General features: G+C 42.2%; 3 protein-coding genes across 5 annotated transcripts in view; 2 read left to right on the forward strand and 1 right to left on the reverse strand.

Moving 5' to 3' along the window:
* LOC109471104 (F-box/LRR-repeat protein 2-like) overlaps positions 1 to 2,145 on the reverse strand; it is a 16,215-nt gene extending 14,070 nt beyond the window's left edge. The window contains exons 1-4 of the mRNA XM_019770317.1: positions 2,049 to 2,145; positions 1,765 to 1,873; positions 1,273 to 1,392; positions 701 to 785 (exon numbers count right to left, since the gene is read on the reverse strand). Of these exons, the coding sequence (XP_019625876.1) occupies positions 701 to 785; positions 1,273 to 1,392; positions 1,765 to 1,860 (301 nt within the window). The 5' untranslated portion in view covers positions 1,861 to 1,873; positions 2,049 to 2,145. The remainder of the gene's footprint in view (positions 1 to 700; positions 786 to 1,272; positions 1,393 to 1,764; positions 1,874 to 2,048) is intronic.
* The window catches only part of LOC109471102 (tRNA pseudouridine synthase A, mitochondrial-like), a 16,091-nt gene extending 5,855 nt beyond the window's left edge, over positions 1 to 10,236 (forward strand). Inside the window, exons 1-17 of one of the 3 annotated variants that reach the window (XM_019770314.1) lie at positions 2,510 to 2,623; positions 3,123 to 3,500; positions 3,885 to 3,988; positions 4,233 to 4,326; positions 5,107 to 5,242; positions 5,491 to 5,591; positions 5,743 to 5,770; positions 6,019 to 6,097; positions 6,261 to 6,306; positions 6,583 to 6,676; positions 7,020 to 7,090; positions 7,458 to 7,502; positions 7,705 to 7,779; positions 7,998 to 8,068; positions 8,476 to 8,575; positions 8,889 to 9,060; positions 9,757 to 10,236. In XM_019770314.1, the coding sequence (XP_019625873.1) occupies positions 3,183 to 3,500; positions 3,885 to 3,988; positions 4,233 to 4,326; positions 5,107 to 5,242; positions 5,491 to 5,591; positions 5,743 to 5,770; positions 6,019 to 6,097; positions 6,261 to 6,306; positions 6,583 to 6,676; positions 7,020 to 7,090; positions 7,458 to 7,502; positions 7,705 to 7,779; positions 7,998 to 8,068; positions 8,476 to 8,575; positions 8,889 to 8,984 (1,458 nt within the window). In that variant the 5' untranslated portion in view covers positions 2,510 to 2,623; positions 3,123 to 3,182 and the 3' untranslated portion in view covers positions 8,985 to 9,060; positions 9,757 to 10,236. Of the gene's footprint in view, positions 1 to 2,509; positions 2,624 to 3,122; positions 3,501 to 3,884; positions 3,989 to 4,232; positions 4,327 to 5,106; positions 5,243 to 5,490; positions 5,592 to 5,742; positions 5,771 to 6,018; positions 6,098 to 6,260; positions 6,307 to 6,582; positions 6,677 to 7,019; positions 7,091 to 7,457; positions 7,503 to 7,704; positions 7,780 to 7,997; positions 8,069 to 8,475; positions 8,576 to 8,888; positions 9,061 to 9,756 lie in introns of those variants that run through there. The other 2 variants (XM_019770315.1, XM_019770316.1) reach the window with 2 other exon arrangements.
* A 1,214-nt stretch (positions 10,237 to 11,450) lies between these two features.
* Positions 11,451 to 26,227, forward strand: part of LOC109471120 (dynein beta chain, ciliary-like) — a 42,673-nt gene continuing 27,896 nt past the window's right edge. Inside the window, exons 1-17 of the mRNA XM_019770345.1 lie at positions 11,451 to 12,165; positions 17,728 to 17,939; positions 18,468 to 18,684; positions 19,113 to 19,212; positions 19,644 to 19,855; positions 20,133 to 20,251; positions 20,525 to 20,648; positions 21,041 to 21,208; positions 21,515 to 21,631; positions 22,016 to 22,284; positions 23,369 to 23,437; positions 23,860 to 23,986; positions 24,357 to 24,612; positions 24,796 to 24,887; positions 25,198 to 25,353; positions 25,662 to 25,834; positions 26,065 to 26,224. Of these exons, the coding sequence (XP_019625904.1) occupies positions 11,785 to 12,165; positions 17,728 to 17,939; positions 18,468 to 18,684; positions 19,113 to 19,212; positions 19,644 to 19,855; positions 20,133 to 20,251; positions 20,525 to 20,648; positions 21,041 to 21,208; positions 21,515 to 21,631; positions 22,016 to 22,284; positions 23,369 to 23,437; positions 23,860 to 23,986; positions 24,357 to 24,612; positions 24,796 to 24,887; positions 25,198 to 25,353; positions 25,662 to 25,834; positions 26,065 to 26,224 (2,952 nt within the window). The 5' untranslated portion in view covers positions 11,451 to 11,784. The remainder of the gene's footprint in view (positions 12,166 to 17,727; positions 17,940 to 18,467; positions 18,685 to 19,112; positions 19,213 to 19,643; positions 19,856 to 20,132; positions 20,252 to 20,524; positions 20,649 to 21,040; positions 21,209 to 21,514; positions 21,632 to 22,015; positions 22,285 to 23,368; positions 23,438 to 23,859; positions 23,987 to 24,356; positions 24,613 to 24,795; positions 24,888 to 25,197; positions 25,354 to 25,661; positions 25,835 to 26,064; positions 26,225 to 26,227) is intronic.

The following is a 26,227-nucleotide window of genomic DNA, read 5'->3' on the forward strand; positions in this document are numbered from 1 at the left end:
TTTGGGTGTAACACACCAGTTGTAGGTACAAGCTGTGAAAGACTGGACTGTAAGGTTTGATCCACTCACACTGGGATGCACCTCTACTCATTTTAATAAGTGGTGGGATCTTTAACATGCTGGAGGTATGGCTCTCTTCAAGCAGCAACCATTGTGCTCATGCAATTCTGCTGTTTTATGCTAACTGAGACATTGCTAAGATTATTAGAATACAAATAATTTCAATGTTGAAAAGTATGTTTACCAGGTGCCTCTACACTAGTACAGCTATTGAGATCCAGGTGTTCTAACACAGGTGACATGACGGCCTGCGCCCAGTCTGTGACCAGGTGAGGCAGTTTCCTCAGCTCTAGCACCTCTAACTCATCCTGGTGCTGCAACAAGGCCGTCATTCCTGCATCTGAAAAACAAACAAAGGTCACTCATAAACAAGGGCAAGGCAAAACCTGTAGACTTACCCTATAGCACTGTCCACTCTTGAGCTCCAATTATTACATATATTACGTGCAAAAATTTGACATACAAAATGTTGGATGCACCCAGCTTTAACAACTGTATTATTGTCTAAACTGCTAGTTTGTATGGCCAAACCTGCTAGTTTGTATTGTCTAAACTGCTAGTCTGTGAATGCTTAACTAGTCAAGTATATATCTGATCATATAATGTTACAACAGGAGTCAGTGGAAGAGGGTTAATGTACCTGTAATGTCTGAGCACCCATGTATGGTGATAGACCTTAGTTTACAGCCACAGTCACCTAACTGTGTTAGTACTGCATCAGTTACCTGTGTGGGAGAATTAGGAAAAATGTTCTACTCTTAACCAACATGGAAAGATAATGGGCAAATTTTGCTACTCAAACAAAGGTGAATTTGGTACATATAAAGGTGAATTGTGTACATGACATCTAAAGTATAATGCTGGATGTAAAGTCTTCTTCAGTTTTGCTAAATATAAATATGTTACTTTTTATATGTAACAATTTGAATATGGTAAGTGATAGTTATATTACTTATAACAAAATAAAAACAACTTCAATCTTTGATTCCACACCTAATCATAACAAACACTAGTCTTATTATCATACATGTATAAATATTATTAGAGGTGTCAAAAAGGTTTACAAATTTGCATTATCAATTTTCCATCTTCTGTTTTTCAAGCTGGAGACTCTGAATAGCACTCTGGACACACTTAACCATTTCCCTGCTGAGGTAGCCTTTTTGGCACCAAACTGAAATAGGCTTAGACAGCAGGGAGAAGGTTACCCACCTGCTGACACTTGTAGAAGTTGACTGTCCTGAGCCCAGAGGAGAACAGGTGATAGGTGATGTGTGGCAGGTATTCAGGTGTCAGTCTGTCATGATACACCAGCCATTCTAGGAGAAGTTCCTGTTCAAATAAGAGCATAGGTATTACTACTAAGTATTAGTACTAGTGTGTTTAACATTAATAGCATGCTATAAAAGTGTTTTGATAAGCCAGGGACATTGCCTTTAGTGTATGTCCTTGGATACGCGTTACTGATAAATTGCACAGGAAAGCCTGTAGCATCTAATGATTAGTAACTGTTTCAAGTTGTACAACATATCATTGTCAAGTGATTTCTGGCAGTCTTAAATGAAATATAGCCAAAGCAAAATACGCCCGATTCAATTTCCAGAGTCGCCATGCCTAGTCGTAACTAAGTAAGAGCAAGGACATTATACACAGAGTATAATGTCCTTGGTAAGAGCATCACATGGCATAACAAGACATGAATACCTTGTGTCTAGTAGCTAGGTAATGCCCCACCCTGTTGATGGAGTGTAGGTTGCAGGCCAGACAGCTCAGACATGACTCTTTCAGACTCCGTACCATCTTCACAGTCAATCTGTTACAACAACACATTAGACAGATGCTGTTTTGCATTATGACATGTGACAAAGTTGTGTTATTAAACACAAAGTCACTTCTGAACAACAGTAATAAAATTGAGTTAACAAGTGAAAGAAGCCCTCCTAGAGTCACCACGATTGCATAAAAAGTAGGTTAACAGTTTACCTCACCTGTGAAAATTCTTGTCTTAGGAAGGCTAACTTAAAACTGTAAGATTCCGCCCGAGAAATGTAACGTTGCTATTTCTGTGCCTGACAGAAACCGGAAGTAAACTAGTTCACTGCTAGAGCAGTCCATTCAATAAAAGGGTAGACAGAAGCTACTTTTTACTCGGGATATTTTAATGTATTTGATATAAAACTTTGCTAGTAAACACTCATTAACATATATTTAGATGAAATATTAGATCTAAATAGCTTTTGATAAAGATTTCATGCTCAAAACTCATGCTCACAGTAACGTCACCCTTCCTGAAAATAGCAGAGTCTACAAAAGGTCAAAGGTGGTCCTGAATATTGGGGACTATCCATAAACCTTTTAGGGGTTCGTGTAAATTTGTAAGACTGGCAATTTGTTGAACGTTAAAACCCCAACACAGTCTTTTAACCTTACATAGTGTACATTTTACCCAAGGGCCAGGTAAACTTTGCCGAGGCGAACGTTATGTAGCAACCCAGACAGGATAATATATGGACCGTCCCTCCAGCAAGCGCTGCCCTTCCGGACAGACGACGAAACACACGAGGTAAACGTTCATGTGTAGAATAACAAACTGGTTTTCACTGTGTGTGATACTAAATTGGTTTACGAAATCCAGAGCTCTTTGGAGATAGAAATAGAGGTAGTATGAGAAAATTTAGGAGTAAAGTTTATGGCTGCAATGTCAAGAAATTTCATACCATTTTAATTTTCTGCGGAGGGGTGGGGGGCAGAAAAATTATTCAGACGTGTGTTGGTAGGTTGGTTACAGTGCCTGTACAGTAGATTTCAACTTCATTCTTTATATACCTAATCACTTTGGTCATGATAGATTTTTTACCCTTGCCAAGAAGGTAACTATAACATTTTATGGGTGTAGGTGTCTGCAGAGCAAACGACAAGTTTGAGCAAACGACAAGTTTGCTAATGGGCTCCCTAGCAGCTTTCTGCGGTATTGCATATTAAGAAAACTGAGGTCATGACTTATGTGTGGTAGATAGCACTCTGGTTTATTGTTGTGGTTTTTGTGTAATCTTTTGATAAAGGTGAATAGACATCTCTACCCGACCACTGGATTGAGAGCCAGTCAGCACGTGTGATCACGGATGATTACCAGACCCATCCTGCACACCTTCCGTGGACTGCGACTACTTCTACATACAGTCAGAACTTCAACAGTAGGACTAAACATGGAAGTAACCAACAGTGCAGCTGAAGCTAAGTTAGAAATTGGGACTGATACTACGACTGAGTCCCTTTCAAAAGGACCAGAGGAGGTGGAAACAGGCCAAAACACTGGAGCAACGTCAAGTAACGATACTCCCTCTAACAGCAATGATGTCACCACCGGTAAAAAATTCAACAAGAGACGTCATAACACAAAAGAGGAGCAGTCCTACCGATGGAAAAAGGCCAAACTTCAGGTACATTAGTTGTACAAATGTACTTTCCTTACCATATAATAATGAATCAATTGACAATCAAAGAAAAAAATTGTAACCTTCTCCCCCCTCCCTGTCATTGAGATACATGTACAATGATTATACCCATTTTATTTTTACAGTATTTAAATGAAATTATCCTCAATGGTGGTACCTGCTACAGACACAGTCCAAAGTAGATTTATCCTGCGTGCTATCCTCCGTGCTATCTCTGGCTCCCTAATGTCCCTGGCTACCACAGTGACATTAAGGAGCCGACAGAAACTACAGAGGATGGCACTCTGGCTATAGTTGATTAGTCTTCCTCTTTGTTTTATGCCAGTGTAAAGGAGGAAATGTTCTTGACATCTGTTGTTTTTTCACCAGAGTAAGCCAGGTGGTGATCCTGACTGGGAGAGACCGACAGCCAAGAAGAGGAAGGTGGCGTGTCTGTTGGCGTACTCAGGAGTGGGGTACATGGGCATGCAGAGGTGAGCGTACTAACCTTCTACCTGCTGCCTAACCTTGTACTAGGTTGTAGTGAATACAGATTTGGCACAAAAAGGCATCTGCGGCAGGGAGGTTTATGTTTTTAGGCTTCGGGTGAACTGAATACGCAATTCAGCATTCAGTAAAGGATTGTTTGATATATGATATGCAGTTGTATATGTGAACTTTTCATCAAAATTGTTACTTTGTCCTGTCTCAACATACCATGATTTCTTTTTCTGACAGAAATCAGGGGTTTAAGACGATTGAAGAGGACTTGTTGGCAGCTTTCTATAAGGCTGGAGCCATCCCTAAGGATCACATGGACTGTATGCAGAAGGTATGTAAATGTAAACACATGCAAATGACTGAAGTAGTGGAACAGATATGCCAGACAACTTGTGACATACCCTTCAAGTTAGGGCTGTGTACCTAAATTTAATCCTGTACCTGTACCTTCTGAAGATATTTCAGATACAGGTCCAGACATGAACATTTGGTGTACCTGTACCTGAACAAAACACACGTGTACTACCAGGCAATAAAGCACAAGTGGACAGCATTTTTTACACTAGAAATGCTTAATAGGTAAATTGCATCTCAAAGATGACAATTTTGACAACTTAGCACTTAGCAAATTATGAAAACTTGTAAATATTCACAGGTCTACACAGCTCTACTTCAAGTGAAATTTCCTCTTGTATCTATAGTTTAATTTATTTCAATAATGACTTGAAGAACCACACATGCACTTGCATATTATTTGTCTTTTACTCTGTTCCCTCTAGGGAGTGTATGAGACATACATGTACACAATACACTTATACATGTAACAGAACAGCATGCACTCTTGACTATCCAAGCTCACAATGAGCAGCGCCCCCTAGAGGCCAAACACGCAACTGCAGGACTACAATGGCAAGAGATCTCACTTGATTGTCACCAGTTTTGTTTTTTTTCCTGAAGATGCATACATTGGTGAAGGTTTGACATCCAGGTACTGAGATACACAAATAAAGAAATTGTTACTCAGGCAACTGGATAGATTTTCAACAAGTGGTTGTGAATGAAGAACTTTGTTATTCGGTGAATGTCAAGTTGGTTTTGTGTTTTTCTTCAGATGCACTTCCAGCGGTGTGCCCGTACAGACAAGGGCGTGTCAGCAGCTGGTCAGATCGTGTCACTGAAGATGTACATGATTGACGATGCTGTCAAGAAGATCAACGACTGCCTGGCTGAGAGCATCAGAATTATCGGTAAGTTTACTAGTAACCCATCTGCATGTGGTTACGTCAACATTACTCATTAGATTACTGTTTAGGTTAAATAAAAAATATATTCAAACCAAAGTGTTAATAAATAGTACAAGAAGTATCTGTTGCAATATCTGTTTGGATTTTAGTAAGAGTATAACATTACTAAACATATGATTTCAATGCACAGTCTGGTAAAGTTAAAGTCTTTGTTGAGAAATTATGTTACAATAAATCTTGCATCTACTCAGGGATCAAGAGAACAACAAATGGTTTTGACTCCAAGAATGCATGTGACGCTCGGACGTACATGTATGTCCTGCCTACGTACTCCTTTGCACCAACCAAGGAGGTAAGGACCATGCCATAACTCACTTTGCTATGACTAGACAAAAACAAGGGTACCGGAAATTTGACACAGCTACATGATTACTGGGAGACTTATTATTTGATCTGACAATTTTGCAATCTCTCACTACACTTTGTCTTTTTTTTCTCTACAGGAAACTGAACAAGACTTCAGAGTCACAGGTATTTATATCAATTTACATTTTTGTAATCTATTACACTCTTTGAAAAGAACACCTGGAGTATTGACTTGTTACATCAATATGATGTATGAAATACGTGAGAAAGTGTACAATGATTATTTGGTGTTTTAGAATTTTGTTAATGTTATATTTAATTCACTTCAAAATATTATAACACTATTACTAACTGTTTGTGCCTTTGTTGTCTTTTATTGATGTAGTAATTTCTCTGTTATTTTCATGTTTCAGATGAGATCATGGAGAAAGTGAATGACGTCCTGTCGGCGTACAAGGGAACACATAATTTCCATAACTTCACCTCCGGGAAGTCAGTATTTCATAATTTTCACATTTCTTAACTTTGTGATCAAATTCTTTCATTCCTTTTGAAAAGTCAAGTTGGAATTGGAAAATGTTCAACTTTTAAATTTTCTTTTACGATATTGAGCAATGTTATGGAGTGTTCAATTTTCCTTACATTTTATTTCCAGAAAATTCAAGGATCCAAGTGCCAAGAGGTACATCATAGAATCCAAGGTATGGTAAAAATCTTTTCTTTGAACTTTGCTTCAGATAGTTTGTGTTGCTACAATATGGTATGGTGCTTAAGCAACTGCTTAACCTAAAATGTGGTACAGACAAGTGTTTGTGTTAAACAGTGGAAGGGAATCTTTCCATGTTTGCTTACAAATTGTCTGTTCCCTAGCTTATTCTTTACTTACTCTGTACGTCAATTCAATCCTCAAAATGCTTTAACCACTTCCAAGAAGAAACCTCTCTAATTTCATGTCCCTTTTACCTCTCTATCTCCAGTGTTTAAACACTTTTGTACGAGACGACATTGAGTGGACTGTTATCTCCATCAAGGGCCAGAGCTTCATGATACATCAGATTAGGAAGATGATCGGTAAGAAATCTCTTGAGTTTAAAACTATTGCAGCAGCTCACTAACTATATGCTGTACTATAGATTATGTCAACCACATGATCTACACATTATGTGTCTGTACCCACTCTAAATACATGTTGCATGTATAAGATACTAGTAAGCAATGAGATAAAAGAAAAGGAAAGATTGTTATGTATCTAGAAAGTGTGCACCCCTGTAACTGTAATGTTACTTGTCCCTGATGTCTGACCCGAGGACTATAGAAACAGAGATGGTCACTGCACCATATTGGTGTGGGGAGAACTTTTTACCCTGTAAAGATTCTGTTGGAAAGTTTTAACATCCTTTACTGCCTGCCCCAGGGATGATGTTGGCAATCGTGCGAGGTTTAGCACCACGGTCCATGTTGGAGAAGGCCTGGCAGAGCGGAAAGGTACAAATTCTTTATTTCCAAACATACCATTTTACTCAGTACACTTTTCACAGCTAAGTGTATCTTCATGTGTTAAGCTTCTGTGCAGCAAGTTCGTCTTCCTTATCCTGGCCTATCAACTTTGACTCATTGACTACCAGCAATATTTGTGGTCCATTGAGTAGATGTTTCAAGCCATTGATACTACTTGTTATTCTGTATACCTGTACACTTATTACTAGTACTTGCACAGGGCAAGTTGTTCCATAAGGATTTTAAAAAGCATTCAATATCATGAAACAAACCCTAAAGATTAGCAGCCAACATAAATGAATTTGGATTTACCTGACAAATCTCAAAACCATATTTTTCCCCTCTATCTCTGCAGTGTGACATTCCAAAGGCACCTGGGCTTGGTCTGGTCCTGGATAAGGTACACTAAGCATTTCAGTACAACCTTACAACCTTTTGTCTTTAGTTGTGCTTTGTTGGGAGAATCAAAGGAGATCAAGAATAAAGATTTTATTGACAATTTCAATTAACTTGTAACATGTTGCTAAATGATGTCAACTTACATTGGAAACAAAAATAATGTTGTATTGTAGCTGACATGATTAACGTCTTTGTTTCCACAGGTTCATTTTGACCATTACAACAGGAAGTATGGGGGAGATGGGCTGCATGAGGCTTTGGAGTGGGACGAACATCAGGTAATATGTTTAAAATAAAATAAAAATGAAATAATCACCCATACATGAAACACTTGATTTGAAACAAAAGTTGTTCCCAAGATAATTCACTTTCCCCAATTAGGGATTAGAAATGTGTTATATTGATAGATACAGTAACAGTACCCCATCTGTAATATGATATGTTACAGCTGTCTTGTGGTGTGAATTGCTCTTAAAATTGCTCTTGTTGTCCATAGGAGACAGTTGAGAAGTTCAAGGAACAATACATCTACCCCACCATTATCAAGGCTGAGAAGGAGGACAGGGTGTATCCTTCAAATTAATGACTTTGTAGTGTGTCTGACTAGTTCGCAAGCCTGGTGTGCAACAACAGTAAATAGTCAAGCCTTCAAATACCAGAGTTACCAACCAATGTCAAAAAATTTCTAACATAGAGTGGAGCTCGCTGCCACCAAGTATAGCAGAAGCATCCTCACTAGATAGCTTTAAACATTCCTTGCAGTCACATATGCAAAGGTTGTTGTTCAATGTAACATAGCCAGCTGCTGCTGTGCTACATGCCTGCAAAGCTGGCAGCTTATGATTGAGGACGGCTATACCAACTGTACAGATAGAGCCACAGATACAGGTATACATGTACAGTGAAGCTTTAAGGTCTATTCTGTATGTAAGATGTACTAGTATTGTTGGGCACACCTTGACTCCAGATGTCAGTATGCAGCGCTGGTTGTCCACCCTCCCTCTGCACAGGTATGAAGGCTTGAGTGAAGAGGAAACAGACAACTCTGCACAACAGCAGGATGGTGCAACACAGGTACTGGCTATTCTGACATAACGTATCACTACACATGGATGACCTTAACATTACAAGCTTAAAAGAATTGTTTTCAAAATATTCTAAAAAGATACATTCCTTTGTATGTAATTTGATCAAATTAGGGAAAAGATGAATTTCATGTCCACCTTTCTTTGATCACCCCAAGCAAAATTACACCATAATAATACTATTTAACAATATACTAAAGTGTAAAACATTCACTTTCTTATACTCAACTCTTCACTTAATGTCAGTGTCTTCATACCAGTGTTTTTCCAGGCTTACTAACAGTATTTTTCATGTGTTATAGCTAACAGCTGAAGCAGACACTACCAGGGAAGGTGCAGACACAAGTGATGTACCTGCTAAAGATGAAGACACCATGCAGCAAGCTGTGGACACATGACCACCAGACTGCTGGCACGTACTAGAACCATACTGTTAACATGCTATTCACAGCAACAGTTTATACTTACTTCCTGGTAACACTTAGCCTGGGTACCATCCCCAGTAGTATATTCGCAAACTCTATAACTGGGTCTGGACTTGAACACATATGTAGCGTCTGGAGTCTAAATATTCGTTCAGATTTTGAACGAGCGCGCTGATTGGTCCTACTCGTCTAAGCCCTTTTTGGGGTGTGTACATATTAGGTAAGGGCCGTTCGGACACGTTAGCGTCCGTTCGAACGTCCGAACGGCTACGTTAAGATAGATCCTTGTTCTTATCTTATTTTCATCAACATGTCCGACGGCGAACCGAACGCTAAAGCGCACATGATATAGCCGTAGTCAGTCTTTCCGCGATCGATCATCAACAGGGCTGACGCACAAGCCGCTCAGCTCTTGGAGGTTGATGTTGACCTCGCAATCACGTCCGTTTTGGACGATTTAGACGGAATATCGTCGCTCAAAAATGAGCAAAAAGATGCATTGAACAATTTCAAAATAGAACACACCGAGAAAAGGAACACTCGCGTTTACAAAACAACAAACATCACTTGAATAAATACAGGCGCGCCATTGGCCGTCGCCTCTGAGGCTCAGCCAATCAAATGAAGCCCCGCTGCTCGGGCTAGCTCATTACGTGACGTCATGACCAATCGTTTTATATGTGTTCAAGTCCAGACCCAGTTATAGAGTTTGCGAATATACTACTGGGGATGGTACCCAGGCTAGGTAACACTTGAAGAAACCTACTTTTTCAGACAGCGTTATTGTTTTTAACCTTCTATTTGCTGAAGTAGTCTTTTGAGACAGGGTTAGGTAGCAGGGAGAAGGTTAATATTATAAAGTAACATGCCTCTGACTGTTCTGTTGTCAGGTCTTAGTTTAGTCAAATCAGTATGGACTCTATGGTAATAAAAGATATGAAACGAGTTTCTGGAATTAAATGTATAATTTTTTTTAGAACATTTAAGGTAAGTTGACTTCAGTAAGCAGTTGTAATGTTTTATTTAGATGTATGTTTTAACTTCTGAACATAATAGAAGCTCAGCTCAGTGGAAGTTTGCAGGACTGACTCTGTCCTGATATCGTCTGATCAAATACTTTAAGACAGTTTGAGACAAAATTTGAAATAACCTGATATCCTTCTCAAATTAATGATGAAGCACTGACCAACTATCCAGAGAAATGTGAATAAAGAACATGTTCTTACTCTTATTTTTTCATGTACATTCTTTTTTCATTAAGAATACCTCCTCCCTACTGCCCAAACTCATAAAAATTTGGTTCCCAAATGATACCTGACATAGAGAATATATATACGTGTTGCTGCTATACTAACATAATTGTCACTAATTTTGAAAATGCCAAAGCCTTGAACATCATTTTGTATGTTCAAAATATTTTCAACTGAAATAGTAGATGACCATTTTTTTTCTGAACCAATGTCACTAATTTTCAGTAAGTATAACTAACACACATAGGAGCAAAGTGTGTGGACTGTTGATATGAAGAGAGCAACAAATACATGTACATTGCACTGCATGGTAAAGGAAATCCAACATTCTACATATATTTTGTACATTTACATGTCCACCCCGCAATACCTTCCACATACTAGTACTTAATACACCTGACCTCTCACGACCCTCCATTAAACACTCTCCCAACAAGTGAGTCCAATTATCCCTGCATTAACCCGTGCCCTTTCCCTGCCCGGGCCTTTTGTCCGGATCCGCGCGGTGTATTCACACATGCCGCCGTACATTCACAGCCCGTCAGCGCGATGGCGTCACCCGTCGCCCCTGGCAACGCAATCAAAGCGTCCGTGACTACTGATTTGGGACAGACCATGTAAAACCCTGAGGGGGGAGCAGAGAAAAGCCGAAAGTATGTCATGTGAAGTGACAATAACTTGGCACAATTCGTCCCTTACAAATGTAGATATCAATTATTCAAAGTCTCCTCCCCAAAGAACTAGTCTACAAGCGACATCACATTGTAAGCATGAGTCTGTGCCTTTCAGAAATTACAAAAGCGTCTGTAAAATACGTGCTCCGTGGATTTTATACTTTCAAGTTAGTAGGTTTAAATACGTTATTTCAATATATTTACCATGACACGTTTCTGACCTTTTCTTTTCTTAACATCTATGTCTCAAGCCTGAAATTTTATTTTTTTCCGCATTTTTTTAAATCTTCAAATAATGTATTATACATATAAACTAAAGACAATTTTAAAAGGTGAAGGGAAACTCCATACATATGGATGGCGAACAGAACATCATAAAAACCAAACACTGATTTCCACAGTAACTGTGTGTATATATATATATTTATTATCAAAGGATGTTGCGTAGTGTAAGAAGTCCATGTGAAAGTTAACTTTTTTTCCCGTCCGAGGTCCGTACCGCCCCACCACCCCTGTCCCATGTTTACCCTCCCGTGACCGGTTCCTGCTGCCCGATAGGCTGTCAGCCCGGATGGGTTGCCTCACCTCCGTGTTGCCCCGGAGTTATTTACCTCGCCGCCATTATCGCTGCCTGCCACACACACTGTGGACCGGGTAAGATTATCCGTGTAGAACCCTCCCCAGCACAAAGGGAAGTACATCTCCAACCTGTGTACGTACAAGGTTTCTACTCCTCCCACTCGGCTCACTGTTACATCCAGGTGGGAAGGGTTAGGGCGTCTGGGGACGCTCTAGAGTCACAGATCGAGTTTTACACACCAAGCGGAGGGCAAGAAACAGTCAAACAACATGGACGACGACGAAGAGGTCGAGGGTTTGGGTTCCTCCAACCCCACCACCGATCCCAGGTACGAGTTTCTGTCCGACTACGTCCTGAGAGCGATGAAACTCAAACCCGACAAGTGGAACAAATGCATCGGTCTGGACGACAACCGACAGAAGATCGCAGACTTCTTCGAGAAGCCGGAAAACCCGCAGCTGATCTTCATGTCCAACACGGCCGGGAACATCGAGGTTCGCCTGGATTTTCCCAACCACCTGAAGAGCAAGGCCGTGTACTTCGTCAAGAGAAACAACGAGATGATCGGGAGAGACAACTACAAACAGAGCCTGGTGTACGGAGATCTGTCGTACGCTCCGCTGGAACAGCTGTCTGCTCTGGTAGACGAGGTGAGTGTCACTTTTATGTCACCTGAATTTTATTACCCACCTTTCCCCTCACTAAGAAATCCACAAAAATATTATACATAAACCCAAGGAGGTTTAAAATCAAATTTAAACCTTGATAAACCTGATTACCTGTTTTCTTCAAAATTAACATTGTCAACTTTCCTGAGTCCACGATTTTAACTTTTCAAAATGATAGATGACAGTCAACTTTTGAATCGCTTGTGCACATAAATTTGATGTGTATTTATAATCAATATCGACTGGAAACGGATTTTTGATGTTATGACGACGAAAAACAAGGCAAGTGTGAATATACAAGAAGGCGAGTATGAATAAACAACAACAGCGCCCTTCAGTATGGCGGAATGAGCTGTCGGACGCAACAGGTGAAAAGTTGTTCGATGTGCCGTGACGGTCGCCACCCCTCCGGGCCAGGTGCCGAGGGTGCTTCAGACTTAACGGGGGAATAGCCGTCCTTGCTAGGACACGCTTCAACGACAAATTCCGGGTGTACGTGATTTGAGTATACCTGGTTTGAATTGAAACCCATGTGCTGTGCTGTGTGTGTGTGTCAGATAAAGCAACACATGCATACATACACATACCAAAAGCCATAGACTACCCGGCTATTCACATAGCTATTGAACGACAAAAACGCAGCGAAGACAAATGTATGGGTTGACCGCTTTTACTTAGTCCGTGAATGAAAAGCCACCCTGTGTGTACTCTGTCTTCTATTGGCGAGGCCATTGGTGAATTCTGGGCTCGGGAACAATGCGGCCCAGTGACTAATCTTTCTCTGGAGTGCCCTTTCACTCCAAAGCCCCCCGAACGAGAGCCGTTTTCCCTACACGGACCCCCTGACATGTATGCAAAGCCGCATGTTTACTTTCCGCTTCATGTAGAGTCTGAACACAGCGACAAAGTTTCTAAGGACACGTCGATACACACGGAGTGTTGACAGTCTGAACAACCTCTGAACATTTATTGGCCGAGAAGTCTTACTGGTCTCAGAACTGTCAGCTTTTGCCCTGTATTAATCGGTTACTACTGGACACAGTAGTTTTCCGGTCCACCTTTGACCACCTAAACCAAAATAAATACATTCCGTGCGGATTTAGACTGCTTTTTACCGAACAATTGCCATTTTTAAGCCATTCAGTCTTGTGTATCTAAATAATACAAACAAAAGATTGTTTTTTTATGTCAGATGGGCATTGGTATAACTAAAACACAGTAGATTCAATACAGAATAGCGGAAATGTGCGCATTTATATCGGTATGATTACAGATCATATGGGTGAATGTTGCTTATACCCCCGTCACATTGTCGACGAGCTTCGGCCGTATTTGTCAATCGCCGAAAGATCGGCCGATTTTGAGATCGACCGACGATCGCGCGTATTTTTGGCTTGAAAATCGTCGCGGTCACATTGTGCGAGGCTCGGGCGATTGCTTGGGAATACATCTATGATAATGAAGTCCCTATGACATGGCAAGCAGATGAAGCAAGGCCAGTGTATCCACCTAAAAATGAATAGTTTGGACAATCTTTATGTTTGACCTGTCGTAATATTTTTTTAACAAAGTAATGGAGCGGACTGGCAGAATGAAATAGAAATAGAAACAGGAATTCTGTGACAGATCCAACTCAAATACTACCACAAGAGCCACAAATGTACACTACCGTCTGGTTAACACAACGACCACCTTTTTAACCAGACAGGAGTCGGCCGAAGCTCGCTAAACACACGGGCGTACGTTGCCCGAGTTACGGTCGACGATCTATCGATGCTGGCACGATTTCTACACCATTCAACCAAAACGTACAACAAGACATAATGATTATCATTATATCAAAATTTTTTATACACGTGTACCTGAACAAAGCTAATAATATATATTGTTCTAAAACTTTGCCTGTATAGTATACTTGTGTCTAAAATAGTATGAATCTTCCGGTAAACAAGATTATTAGTCATTCAATGTCAACAAAGTAGACAGAGGTAAAAAGACCCATGCAATATAAACTTCAACTAGTAAGTAATATCGATATCTATCACATGAAGGCACCCTAAGGAAAAAAAAAGTCAACCTCATTCCAGAATGAACAAGTGTAAACGTTAATTTATTATACAATCATCTGAAATAAGGGCCGGCACACACCTCCTAAAAGGACAAGAGTAAAGGATTTCATGTGCGTTCAATCAGTTGAGGTAAAAATCTAGGCATTTGGCCTTATATAGTTAAAACCTCGTCATCTTTTTAAAGTGCTTTTGTTCATTAACGAATGTTGATGTAACAAAAGGACAAAGGACGATTTTGTCTATTTTTATACTTTCTCGTAAACATAACGTTAACAATCAGTGGGACGTTGCTCCTGCAAACTTTACACAGTATACTGTCAATGCAATCTCAAAGAAATGTCACAGGTGCTGAATAAATAATAACTTCACAGGAGCTCGGCCGAAGCTCGTAGAACCTTCGTCCGACACTGGCACGAAGCTCGCTCGAAGCACGCACGATTTAAAAACTTTGCGCAAGTCGGGCGAGGTACGGAAGAGGGTCGCCCGAATATTTCGCGAAGCTCGCGCGATGGTCGACCGTATTCAGCGACCGTCGCCCGATTTTCAAAGACGAAATACGGCCGAGACTTGTGGGATGTACGTCCGAATATCGGTCGACTCTCGGCCGCACAGGGACGGGCTACGGGCGAGCTACGCGCGAGCTGGAAACGAGCTCTGCGACCTCAAAAATCGCCGGCGACTAGTCGCTGATGTTAAGAACACGTTTCGCGTGCCAGCGAGCTTCGGCCGACTCCAAAAAATCGCCGGCGATCCCGAAAATTCGCGCGATGCTCGACGGAACATCGGGCGTACTACGGCCGTAAATGTCGTTTTGAGCTCGCCAACTAGTCGGCCGATCGATTTACGCGCAATGTGACGGGGGTATTAACGGACTTTGCGCTACGCTTGTCGCTTGGAGACCGATCCACAACCACCAGCAACAATACTGCAAGTCATTTAGAATAAAGACAAGGGTTTTAAATGCGATGTTTCTAAACCCTGTGTTTTTTTCTTTTCCATATTGGTAACACCTGAAATCTCTGTCCGGCACAGAGAATTAAATGATTGCCCGTCAAATGAAACGGTGTATTGATGAAGAGTAAACACACAGGAACTCCATTGCCGTGATGGTCAGGTGTGATTACGTCTGGACGCGGACGTGATCGTGACGGAAAAATGGATCGGTGAAAATTCCGGAAAACAAACCACACGTGTTCCTGTTTTTACATCACACAATAAACGTAGAATGTTTCAACAGTGTACTAAGAGCAGGCGGGTAAATACTTGAATTATAAAGATGTAAAATGATTTCCTCCTTGGGTAATATTTCGGCATTTATTTATTCGCAAATCTCCGCAAATCTACGTCGATCATACATGCATGACACCAATTTTGTAGAAAAATTTTGGTCGTCAGAAAGGCTGTTTTCCCTGCACGGGTGAATATGCATATATCTGTAGTATGACATTTTGACTGTTATATTATGAACATTATTAACCGTTTATGAAATAGTTGAATTACTGGTAAGCATTTCTTTGTTACTATTTGTTCAGAATCATTTTCTACTCGCTTGATGTAGCAATAGGTGCTAGATATGGCTTACTTGTCCCGGATACCAGCCACCTTTAGTGCGCCTTTCTGTCACTTCCCATGCTACAACTCATCAATTTCGCGACAATTAATTTGTCAACAATTAAAGATGTTTTCTCTCCTCACGCCCAGTATTAGATAGGAACAAAATGGTGACCCATTTAAGTCGTTCAGAACCGGTTCGTCTGGTCTACCTGACATCATTACAGTCTATAGCAATTAATTATTACATTCGTTTTTGTCTCCAGCCTCGACACTAATTATCACCTATCAGCTTTAGTCAATCCCTTTAGTCAAGCCCATAGAAAATTATATTTAATTATAGGTCATAGGAATGTACAAGTGAAGCTTGAAGTTTCGGAGGTTGATCGGACGCCATGTTTGATTTATCGGTGTATTGAAGAATGTTGACATTGTAGCCCCTGTCCGTGGTAACCGCCGCCATATCTCACTCCAACAACCGCGGTGTTGTCTGTTGCTAGGGACGGCGTTCTTCTGGTTAATTTGTGCCAACGGGATTCATTAAGTGACATTGGTTCACTTATATTGTTTGCTTGTTGAGAACCGTACGTGTGAATGTGTGAATGGTGTTTCCCGTGAGTCGATTATGGAGTAACGTTAGACGCCACATGAGTCACGACACAAATGAAATTGTCGCAGTATTTACCTTGCCCCGATAGCGGATAACGCACGACCCTTACGGGACATTTATGAAGCCATGATAGAATTTACACCACAAACATCACGTCTGAGCGATCAAGGGAACATTTCTCCCTCAGGGCGCGCGCAGTGGAAAAGTAGAATCCTTGAACCGTGTTTATTTCCGGATTTAACCCTCCTTACTCCGCTCTCATGGATAATTATTCACCATAGCAACGTAAATAACAGCCTGCCATCAGCGCCAGCTGTTTATGAACGGCGCAGCCAAGTGTAGGGAGAACGACAACGTTAATGGTGTTTTGTTTCTTCCAAAAAGCGAACCAATTCTAAGAATAGCCGCCTAAACAGTGCACACTACCCATAGATTTTCTTATCACGTCTTTCCGTGCAACACAAGAGCGGCTGACAATGAGTAACAGGAGGGCCATACAGACCGTACAGCACAGTTCAGATTACGGGCCACAAAGGCTGGAGTGCAGCGAAGTGATTACACAGGTGCCCATACACCGGTACCGGGCGGCATCGGGCAAAAACAAGTGCGAAAGTTCAAAACATGTCACACGTTCGTGTATACAGGCAGTGTACTACTGGTGTTTTCTACCCGAGTTCGTACTTATGAATAGACTATACACTGTGATTTGGGCGTTGAAGGAAAACTATGAACGTCAACTAAGAAAGAAGAGATTAAGTACTAAGTATAATTTTTAGACCGTACGAAAGTCGTACTACGTTTGATGTACATGTATCAATAAAGATTTCCGCTTTATGATGAATACCTCTATTACTAGACAGATGCGAGTAAACAAATGGTCTTATTATATTTGTGTATGGCTCTTGATTTTCTCTCCAAGTACTTTGTTACAAGAACGACAATTTATGCAAAATTTTATGACATCATGATGACGTGATCAAAATTAGAAAAAGAAAAAAAATCACAATGACCCTTTCCTAACGTCCCGGTTGTGTAGGTGTCAGCCATCATGTCCATATTGCGTCTCCCCAAAGCCACATTTGCCTAATGCTACGTGTATGTACCTTTGCACTATGATATGCATTTGGGTACTTATTCGTAGGAAGAGTTGTAGAAAACCTTACGAAAGTCGCTGCAGCTGTACTTTTGTTGTGTCAATGAAGATTTTCGCTTTATGATGAATACCTCTATTTAACACACGCGCACGCAAACAAATACTGAAATAGCCTTAATGGGTGGACATTATAATGACCCTTCCCTGATGTTCCCTGACAGGTGTTGGCACCTCTCCTGTCTAACGAGAGGAACCACAAGGGGTGGCCGACCGTGGTGTCCCAGGACGTGCTGCGCCACGTGCACAACCTGAAGAGCCAGGTGTACGTGGTGGGCGGGCAGGTCAAGGGCAAGACGCTGCTGCCGCTCCCGGAGGGCGCCGAGAAGATTGAAGACGCCGCGGAACCGGACGACGGCTACGACAGCAGGGAAGGGTAAGATATTGCAATTTTTGAAAAGAATTCTGAAAGACTTGCAATATGACGTAAAACTCTACAGCATCAAAACACAGTGAGTGATGATATCGTTAATAATGGTAAATTAGCTTTTCAAGGAAATAAACGAGATGAGGAAAACACGGAAAACAGCTAAAATGCATATTTTCTTAGAAGACGAGAGCTAGAATATATATTTTTTAGAAGACGGGCTGCTTGGGGAAAAGGATAGAAGACATTGGGAAGGACGAGAAGTGAAACAAAAAAAGATAATTCAAGCAGGGTGTTCTCCTTTCCTAACACGCATCACCTCAGCTCCTTTCTCTATGCAAAATGTATTTGTAACACTAAAAAGAACAAACAAACAAACAAAAAGAAATCCGTACATCTACCTTTTTCTTTTATTGGGATCCTAATTAGTGTTTTGACAGTATTTTTTCTGGGGTCCATACAACACAACATAATCAAATAAAATATAGATAACAAAAGCTTGGAGATTAACCCCTATTCCCCTCCGACCACGTTAAGGTCCCCTCACTCGGACGACTTCTACGAGGACAACTACACGAACCGCGTGCTGCTGCACTCGCTGGAGTCCATGATCATCGACTGGTCGCACCAGATCAGGGAGGTGCTGAAGAAGGACTCCGCCGCCCCGCTGCTGGCCGGCCTGCACCCCGGGCCGGACGTGGAGATCAACTTCTGGAACTCACGATGCTCCAACCTGGAGTGCATCTATGAACAGGTAGACAGAGTTTTAAATACTGCCGTCTCATCCTCTTTTTTTTCTCCAGCTAGCAGTTTCATCATTTCCCACTGCTGATTTGTGGGTTACCACCACTTTCCTTCGTTATTTGCATGGTGTATACCATGATTTGGTATAACCTGGTTACCATCTTACATGTACGTAGCAAGCGAAAAGGGAAAAACGGAGGATGGCATTCAAACTACAGTCGATAATCATTTTTGCCCATATGTGTCTTTCGCTTTTACGGCATCTTCTTTAATCTTTCCTTTACATCTCTTTCCTAGCCCATGCCCTCTGCATTTTCTTGTATGAGAGTCATCTTCAGCATTTGTCTCTTTTCCACCACCAAATCTTACTAATCTACAAAGTTACCGTCATGAGACGTTAAAATTGTTCTAAGCCTGTGTTTGTATCGTGCCGTCCAGCTGCGTCAGCCCCGCGTGCGGAAGATGGGACAGCTGCTGGAGAGGATGAACAGCAGCTACTTCCCCGCCTTCAAGGACCTGTTCACAGACGTGGTGCACGGTAGGTCAGGCTTGTACTTGTACCACCGCACCTCTACAAACAAACAAACAAACAAACAAACAAACAAACAAACAAACAAACGTTAATATCAGAATTAAATACCATACGACTCATTAAAATAGACATGTCACAGATGACAAAGACTTGATTACATTTCTATGTCATCGATCTTTTGTCAGGAAATAAGAAAACAATCAGACACACCTTCGAAATGGCGTCACGATACATTTATCTTGCTATGCGGGGAAATAAAGGGCCTACCATTTAGCCACTTGATGCATTAATATTGTAACGACCGCGTCGATTCAGAAAGCAAAGGGCTAAGTTACGTACTTCAGGTCAAGTATTGGGATGCCAAAATCGAGTTAAATGTCACATGTAGTGGTCTTACAAAGTTCATAAAGCCTAAACCGATTCTCATGTACCTCCAGCTGTGACTGAGGCCAAAGACATCACGATGTACCTGAAGCCTGTGAACAACCAGCTGGACGACCTGCAGGAGTTCGAGTTTGACGAGTACGCCAAGGCCATGCCGGCCCTCATGCACACCGTCTGTCTCGTCTGGAGCAACTCCAAGTTCTACAACACCGCGCCCAGGATCATCGTGCTTCTGCAGGAGATCTGCAACTTGCTCATCGAACAGGTAAAATCTGTTTATCTGAAGGCCCTCTTTCAATAAATCTTGAAGAATCGATCACCGCCCTGATAGACAGAAGACACAATTAACGACCGCTGACCAACCAATCATTGTTCCGTTGTTATAGCTTGGGATACTTTTTGTGTTTTTCCGGTGCATGTATCGTGTTGGTGGGTATTTCGTACTTTTGTATTTCAGTTGCTAAGCCTTTTATGCCTCAGCGTATTTTGCAGGAACTTAAATTGGATAATAAAATGATGAACCTATGTCCTGTATCTTCTAGTGTCGCCACTACCTCCCTTCGGAAGACCTGTTTAAGGGGGAGCTGGACGAGTCTCTGGAAAAGATCCAAGCAGCGCTGAAAGTCTTCACCGTCTTCAAGGACAGCTACGAGGATCGGAGGTATTAAAATAAATAGCTCTTGTGCCATTTCACTGTGACTGCATGTATGAAGACTCGTCAGCAGTGTGATAAGTCTGGTAACACCGTCAGTGAGATTAGGACAATACAGAAAGTAGATTCCATGTCTTTTCTTTACACAGTAAGTTGAATCAACCCTGTATCATTGCTCAACAAAATGTTCGACAGGAAAATGGTAACATACAAACATAAAGGTTCACGAGAACATTTTGTCAATTTTTTTAAGTGAGAACGCCTCCTTATCCTTATCCGTAGGGCCAACATGCGGATGTACTTTGAGAACGGCCAGAACGGCGAGGCAGTGCGGGAATGGGAGTTTAACCCCCAGCTGGTGTTCGCCCGGTGTGACAGCTTCGTGGCCAGGATACGGACTCTGGAGGTACGGTGGTGGCGCCTGTCTGCTTAAATAGTTTGCTTATATTCCTTTTGTATTGTTTTTGGTGGGTTTATGTGTATGTTTGTCCAATGGAAAATTGGCGGACAGAATGAGAGGTTAAACGGTCAGACAGATGAAAAGGGTCGAATGAGAAAGTAGCAGAATCTGACCATGGAGGAATTCAGGAAGCCGATAAATGCATACTTCTCATATGTTTAAAAGCACCAATTTCTTCTTTAAAACTTGTCAGACGCGATATCGAGAATAGTGAACCTGGACAAGTTCACGAAGAATATATTACCCTTAATCATAACGCATGGAGAGCTATAACTACAGTTGCCCATGGGTATGAACGCTGAATTAGTAAATAATTTTGGGCACCCCCGTGTCCACAGAACCTGTTCTCCACGGCACAAGAGTTCATGAAGCTGGAGAAGATCGAGTTCACCGGCATCAAGGGAAACATCCTGAGTCAGCAGGTCCTCGCCATGTTTAACGAGTTCTGCGACATCTTTAAGGTCTTCAGCGACAGGTCGTACGACGCTTTGGATCACGAAGACGAGGTGAGAGCGACAGCTGTGTGAAGACCATAAACACTAAAGGAAAACAATGTTATACTTGAAGAGTAGCATACCTGTATGTTGAAATGTGCGTGGCTTCTGAATAGCCGTTAGAGAAACGAAGATCAATAGTTGTCACCATCATTAAAATTAAATGTCAACCGCCACCCCCGTAATTGAATTTGCTTCCCTTTTTCGCCACAATGGAAGTGTTTATCAATTCCTTCATGTTCCATTACGTATACACTTCCTGAAGCTCATATTTGCTTGTCGGTCTCTCATTTGTTTTTGCTTTGCTTGCGTTTGCAGGAATTCACGCGGGATTACACAGACTTCTGTAACCACATCGTGGACCTGGATCACCGCCTGGGCTCCATCCTGTGCCGGGCCTTTGACGACTGCTCTGGGACGGAGGCTTGTTTCAAGGTCAACAGAGTCGATCTAAGTGGTTCCTTTCTCTTTCCATTGATTCAGCGGTCCTGACGGCAACATTACAGAAGCTTCCTTTTCTTAATATGTCCAGTGTGTGTGTGTATTGTTATCTTGTAAACCATACTTTTGCGTTGTGCATCATATTCCAACTATAAAATCAAGCACCACACAATCAAATTTTAGTTGTTCAGCGGTCACTCAGCAATTACCGTCTACTGGAAATTGGACTAAACATATACTCCCTGTCACGTAATGCATTTCTTGCATACAAATGGTGACAACAACATGGCTGATTTTAATTTTACCAAGAGAAATGACTGTATCGAATCATAGACGTAACAACTATTTATAACGCAGTACGTCACATGTCTTTTACAGCTCCTGGACATTTTCGGCTCCCTGCTGGAACGCCCCGTCATCAAGTACGAGTTCGAGCACAAGTACCCCGTGCTCCTCCACATCTTCGACCGGGACCTGGACACGGCGAAGGCCATCTACGACCAGCAGATGGCGTACATCGCGGAGACGGACGGCGCCGCCGTGGTCAACAAGAACATGGCCCAAGTGTCGGGCCAGCTGAAGTGGGCCAAGCAGCTGCGCGAACGGATCGATATTCCGAAGAAAGAGTTCAGGCACATAGATCACCCGTAAGTGTGCTGGTGAACAGGGGAGAACATCCGGGTCCTGGCAGCTTGAACTTGACCTAACCCTTGACCTAACCGCCCTGCAGAATTGACCAGACCTTTCGACTTAACCCATTCCCTGAACTTGTTGGCACAGAATTTTAAAAGACCGTTTCGAAAATTGTCAAAATGACGAAATAACAAATGTTTACATTTTGTAAACGCAATCTCTTTACGTATTATGGAATTCCTTACTACCGCAAAATCAAATTTTCCTTAATGACTGAACGGAAAAGTTAACAATCAGTAGACTCAACAACTTCGACCAGACCTTTGGTCTTCTTCAGGGCAACTAACCCAGTTGCTCAGAACACGTGACCTAACGGAAGCGTGGCATGAGCAATGGGTAAAAGGTGACTTCTCTGACTCAAGCTGTTTACAGGATTCCGGTATTTCTGACAACTTCCACCCGAAGTTACGACACACGACCAAGCGGTCACATGTGCCTGGAATCATTTCTGACAACCGTGCAATATGTTTATCTCACCTTCCCTCCAAGATGAACGTCCATGTGACAGGAGGGAGGGGGGATAACTTACATGACCTTAACTCTAAATCGTTGATGTGAATATGTGGTCACTTATCTTCGCTTTTATTGAGCATAAGTTGTACCATACAGTTTAGAGAACCTCTTGCTCTTATGGACAAAACGTCTTGTCTAACTATCGGCAGTAATGGAAATATTTATCGAAGTCTATCGGTCTAAAATCATTTTTTTGTGACGTATACCAAATTTTCGCTTCAAGAGGTGATGAAAGGTAAGTAACCACGGCTCTTTTGTTACATCATCAGAAACTGAACAGTCTGAAATGGCTGTTGTCAAATGTAAATGTTTCAATGATGAAGTGTAAAACCCCAAAAGTAGCCGATTGATTGAAGATGAAGGTAAATATTGTGACCAAAAATGTACCCGGAAAGTCACTCGTTGTTAGGAGGAACTGTACAGCCAAGGAGGTTAAAAAGGGACCTCCTTGGTACAAAAACGCACACTCCTCTCCACACCAAGACGACTTTGCGGACTGTCAGATTCATGTGTACATTTCCACAGGTGTATGCACACGGAGGAAGCCAAGATCATCTTCAGGAAGCACGAAGAGATGATGAAGCTTCTCTCCAGGTGAGATGCATAGTTCACACCATTGAATGGTATAACACTGCAGACAAGAGTACAAAGCAATGCTGTACAACACAGTCCAAACAACAAACTGCCGACTATTTCTTTATGTTCGGGGTCCATTATCTTATGGCGCGGTTACATTTGTTGTAGGTCGTCGTGTAGTAAGTTTTAATGTCGTAGGATTTTAAAACAGGCTGTAACAGAACTAAAAGCCAACGGGGGTCTAAGACAGCCTTTTCGTTGAGAAGACAGTTGAATTTTGCATTACGTACTTCCAACTAAGTCTAGAATGCCCTCAGAGTGCGATTGTACAACGATAGTACGAATACTATACCATACGACGAATGGAACAATCCCTAACAATCAAAACTAAGTTGGAACTCACATTCTAATGTCTAAAACACACCGTCAATGCCCCGTAGGTTTGATGATAAGGTGTACGACAACTGGACCAAGGGAGTGGACGACACCTGCCAGTTCAACCTGGACCAGCCGCTCATCAACCGTGACGAGAAGACGCGCCACATCAGCGTCAACTTCGATCCTAAGGTGCAGTGGAACCTTTACTCACCTGACATGTTCTAACGCCTCCTTAAGTAGCTAAGATTAATCAAGATTAAAATAAGGTTAGTCAAAGTAGTCCCTCTTCTTCTCCCGCCCTTTACCTCCCTAACCGGAGTCAGGTACCTATTTTACACCTGGAGTGAGGAGTAAAATGTCTTTCCCAAGGACACAGCGTCTACCCAGGAATACAAGTAGTCGAACCCGCGATGTCTCGATCTCGTGTCCGCGCTAACCTAGCTCGGCCATTCCACGCCGTCATCAAGATTGCAAGCCTCAAAAAGCAACTAACTAACAAGTATACTACGCACAACCCGTAACACCTTGTCAAACTCATGCCGGTGTTGCCCGTTTTCAGCTGATCGCCGTGCTGCGCGAGGTGAAGTACCTGATCTACGCCGGCCAGACGGACATCCCCGCCAGCGCCGAGGCCATCTACCAGCGGAACAACACCCTGCACCAGTACCTGAACAACCTGGACCTGACCGTGGCCTGGTACAACAAGATCAGAGACACGGTGCTGGAGGTGGAGTTCCCGCTCATCAAGGCACGGCTGGAGGAGATCGACTCGCAGATGGAACGTGCCGAGACCACCATTACCTGGAACAGCGATGGTTAGTAGCTACGTCTTAGCTCGTACCGAAGTATTGTTTTGGGTGGCTGAGCTGTGGGTTTTGTGTATCTGTTTGTCCGGACAGAGTAGGTTGATATTGATAGGCAGAATGACAGGAGATGAAAAGGTCTGACAGATGTAGTGACAGTTGTTACATCTTGAAGACATGTCTTTCTATTTCCAGGTGTTTGGGAGTACATCCAGGAGACACGTGACATGGTGCACGATCTAGAACAGCGCGTCAGCAAGGCCAAGAACAACGTTGAGCAGATGCAGGTAAATACTGGTATTTATTTCCTTACCCTGCATTGCCATTTTGGAAAGTGAATAACTCATTTACATGCTCATCTTCAAGAAAGCATAAACAAACGTGCTGAAAATTTCGGTGAAACTATGTCTCTCTAGTACGACAGCCACTATCGCTGTTACGCTGGTTATTGCAGCGTCAAAACCTTCCCATAGAAGACAAGAAAATATATAAAACGTAAGAAAATGGTCGCCATACCGTTGTAGTATGATCATCACCCTAGTGAAAAAGGGGATCCTACACAGCACGAATAACTCACGAACGCAACGTTTCTTGCAGAACATCATGGCGAAGTGGACGGAGGTTCCGCTGTTTGAGCGGCGTGAGCTGCACCACCAGCCGGACCTGCTGAACCTGGAGGACCGTCAGGAGCGCCTCAACAAGCGGTACACCGACATCAAGGAGTCGGGAGACAGGATACACCAGCTTCTCAAGGTACAACTTTGTCTAACTGCTTCCGTAGAATTGCAACTACCTCAAATTGAATCACCAAAATTCTACAAATATATTTTTTACAAAGGTCATTGGCTGTAAGGTTAAGACTAGTAGTCCCATAGACATTTTTGACACCGTGGGAATACAAGGAATTGGTCCCACGACCTCACGATTGTGTGTCTGATCTCCTACCCACTCGGCCATCCTACGCCACACCTTTATAATTGGTTATAACTTATACGTATTTAAAAGGTGAGTTGAGCTTTTAACAGCAGTTGAATTCTGTATGTCTTGCTGCCGCTTTTTAGGAAAACCTGGAGCATTTCAAGGCGGAAGAGGAGTTGGACACGTGGCGTGCCTATGTGGACTACGTGGATGACATGGTTGTGGACGGCTTCTTCAACGCCATCCAGTGTTCCCTGCAGTACCTCCTGGATAACACCGAACCCAGACCCACCAACGTGCCGCTGTTTGAATCCAGGTGTGTTCACGACCCATCTAAGCACAGATTTGTAGTACAAATCTTATTGCATTTGTTGCACTTATAATTGAAAACATTAGTTACTAGTAGTGCAAACACAACAGCATTTCATTGCCAAAACCATGTACGTTCCATGACGAGTAGGTTATGATCTGCCACTTATTAGTGACTGTATAATTTGTGCTTGTTGTGGTACGTGCACGTTTCTAAGACTTTTTTCTCTACCTTAGGATGGAACTGTCTGTACCAGACACTATCTTCTTCCCCGCCTTGGATTTCGGGGTGTCTGACGGCTTCTATGACTTGGTGGAAGGGATTGTCAACGACATCTACAAGATTTCCTCTCTGGTGCCGCGACTTGCAACGCACAGTGGGCTTGAACACTACCAGGTA

Source organism: Branchiostoma belcheri, unplaced genomic scaffold, assembly GCF_001625305.1.
Source record: "Branchiostoma belcheri isolate BF01 breed outbred unplaced genomic scaffold, Haploidv18h27 scaffold24, whole genome shotgun sequence".
NCBI lineage: Eukaryota > Metazoa > Chordata > Leptocardii > Amphioxiformes > Branchiostomatidae > Branchiostoma > Branchiostoma belcheri.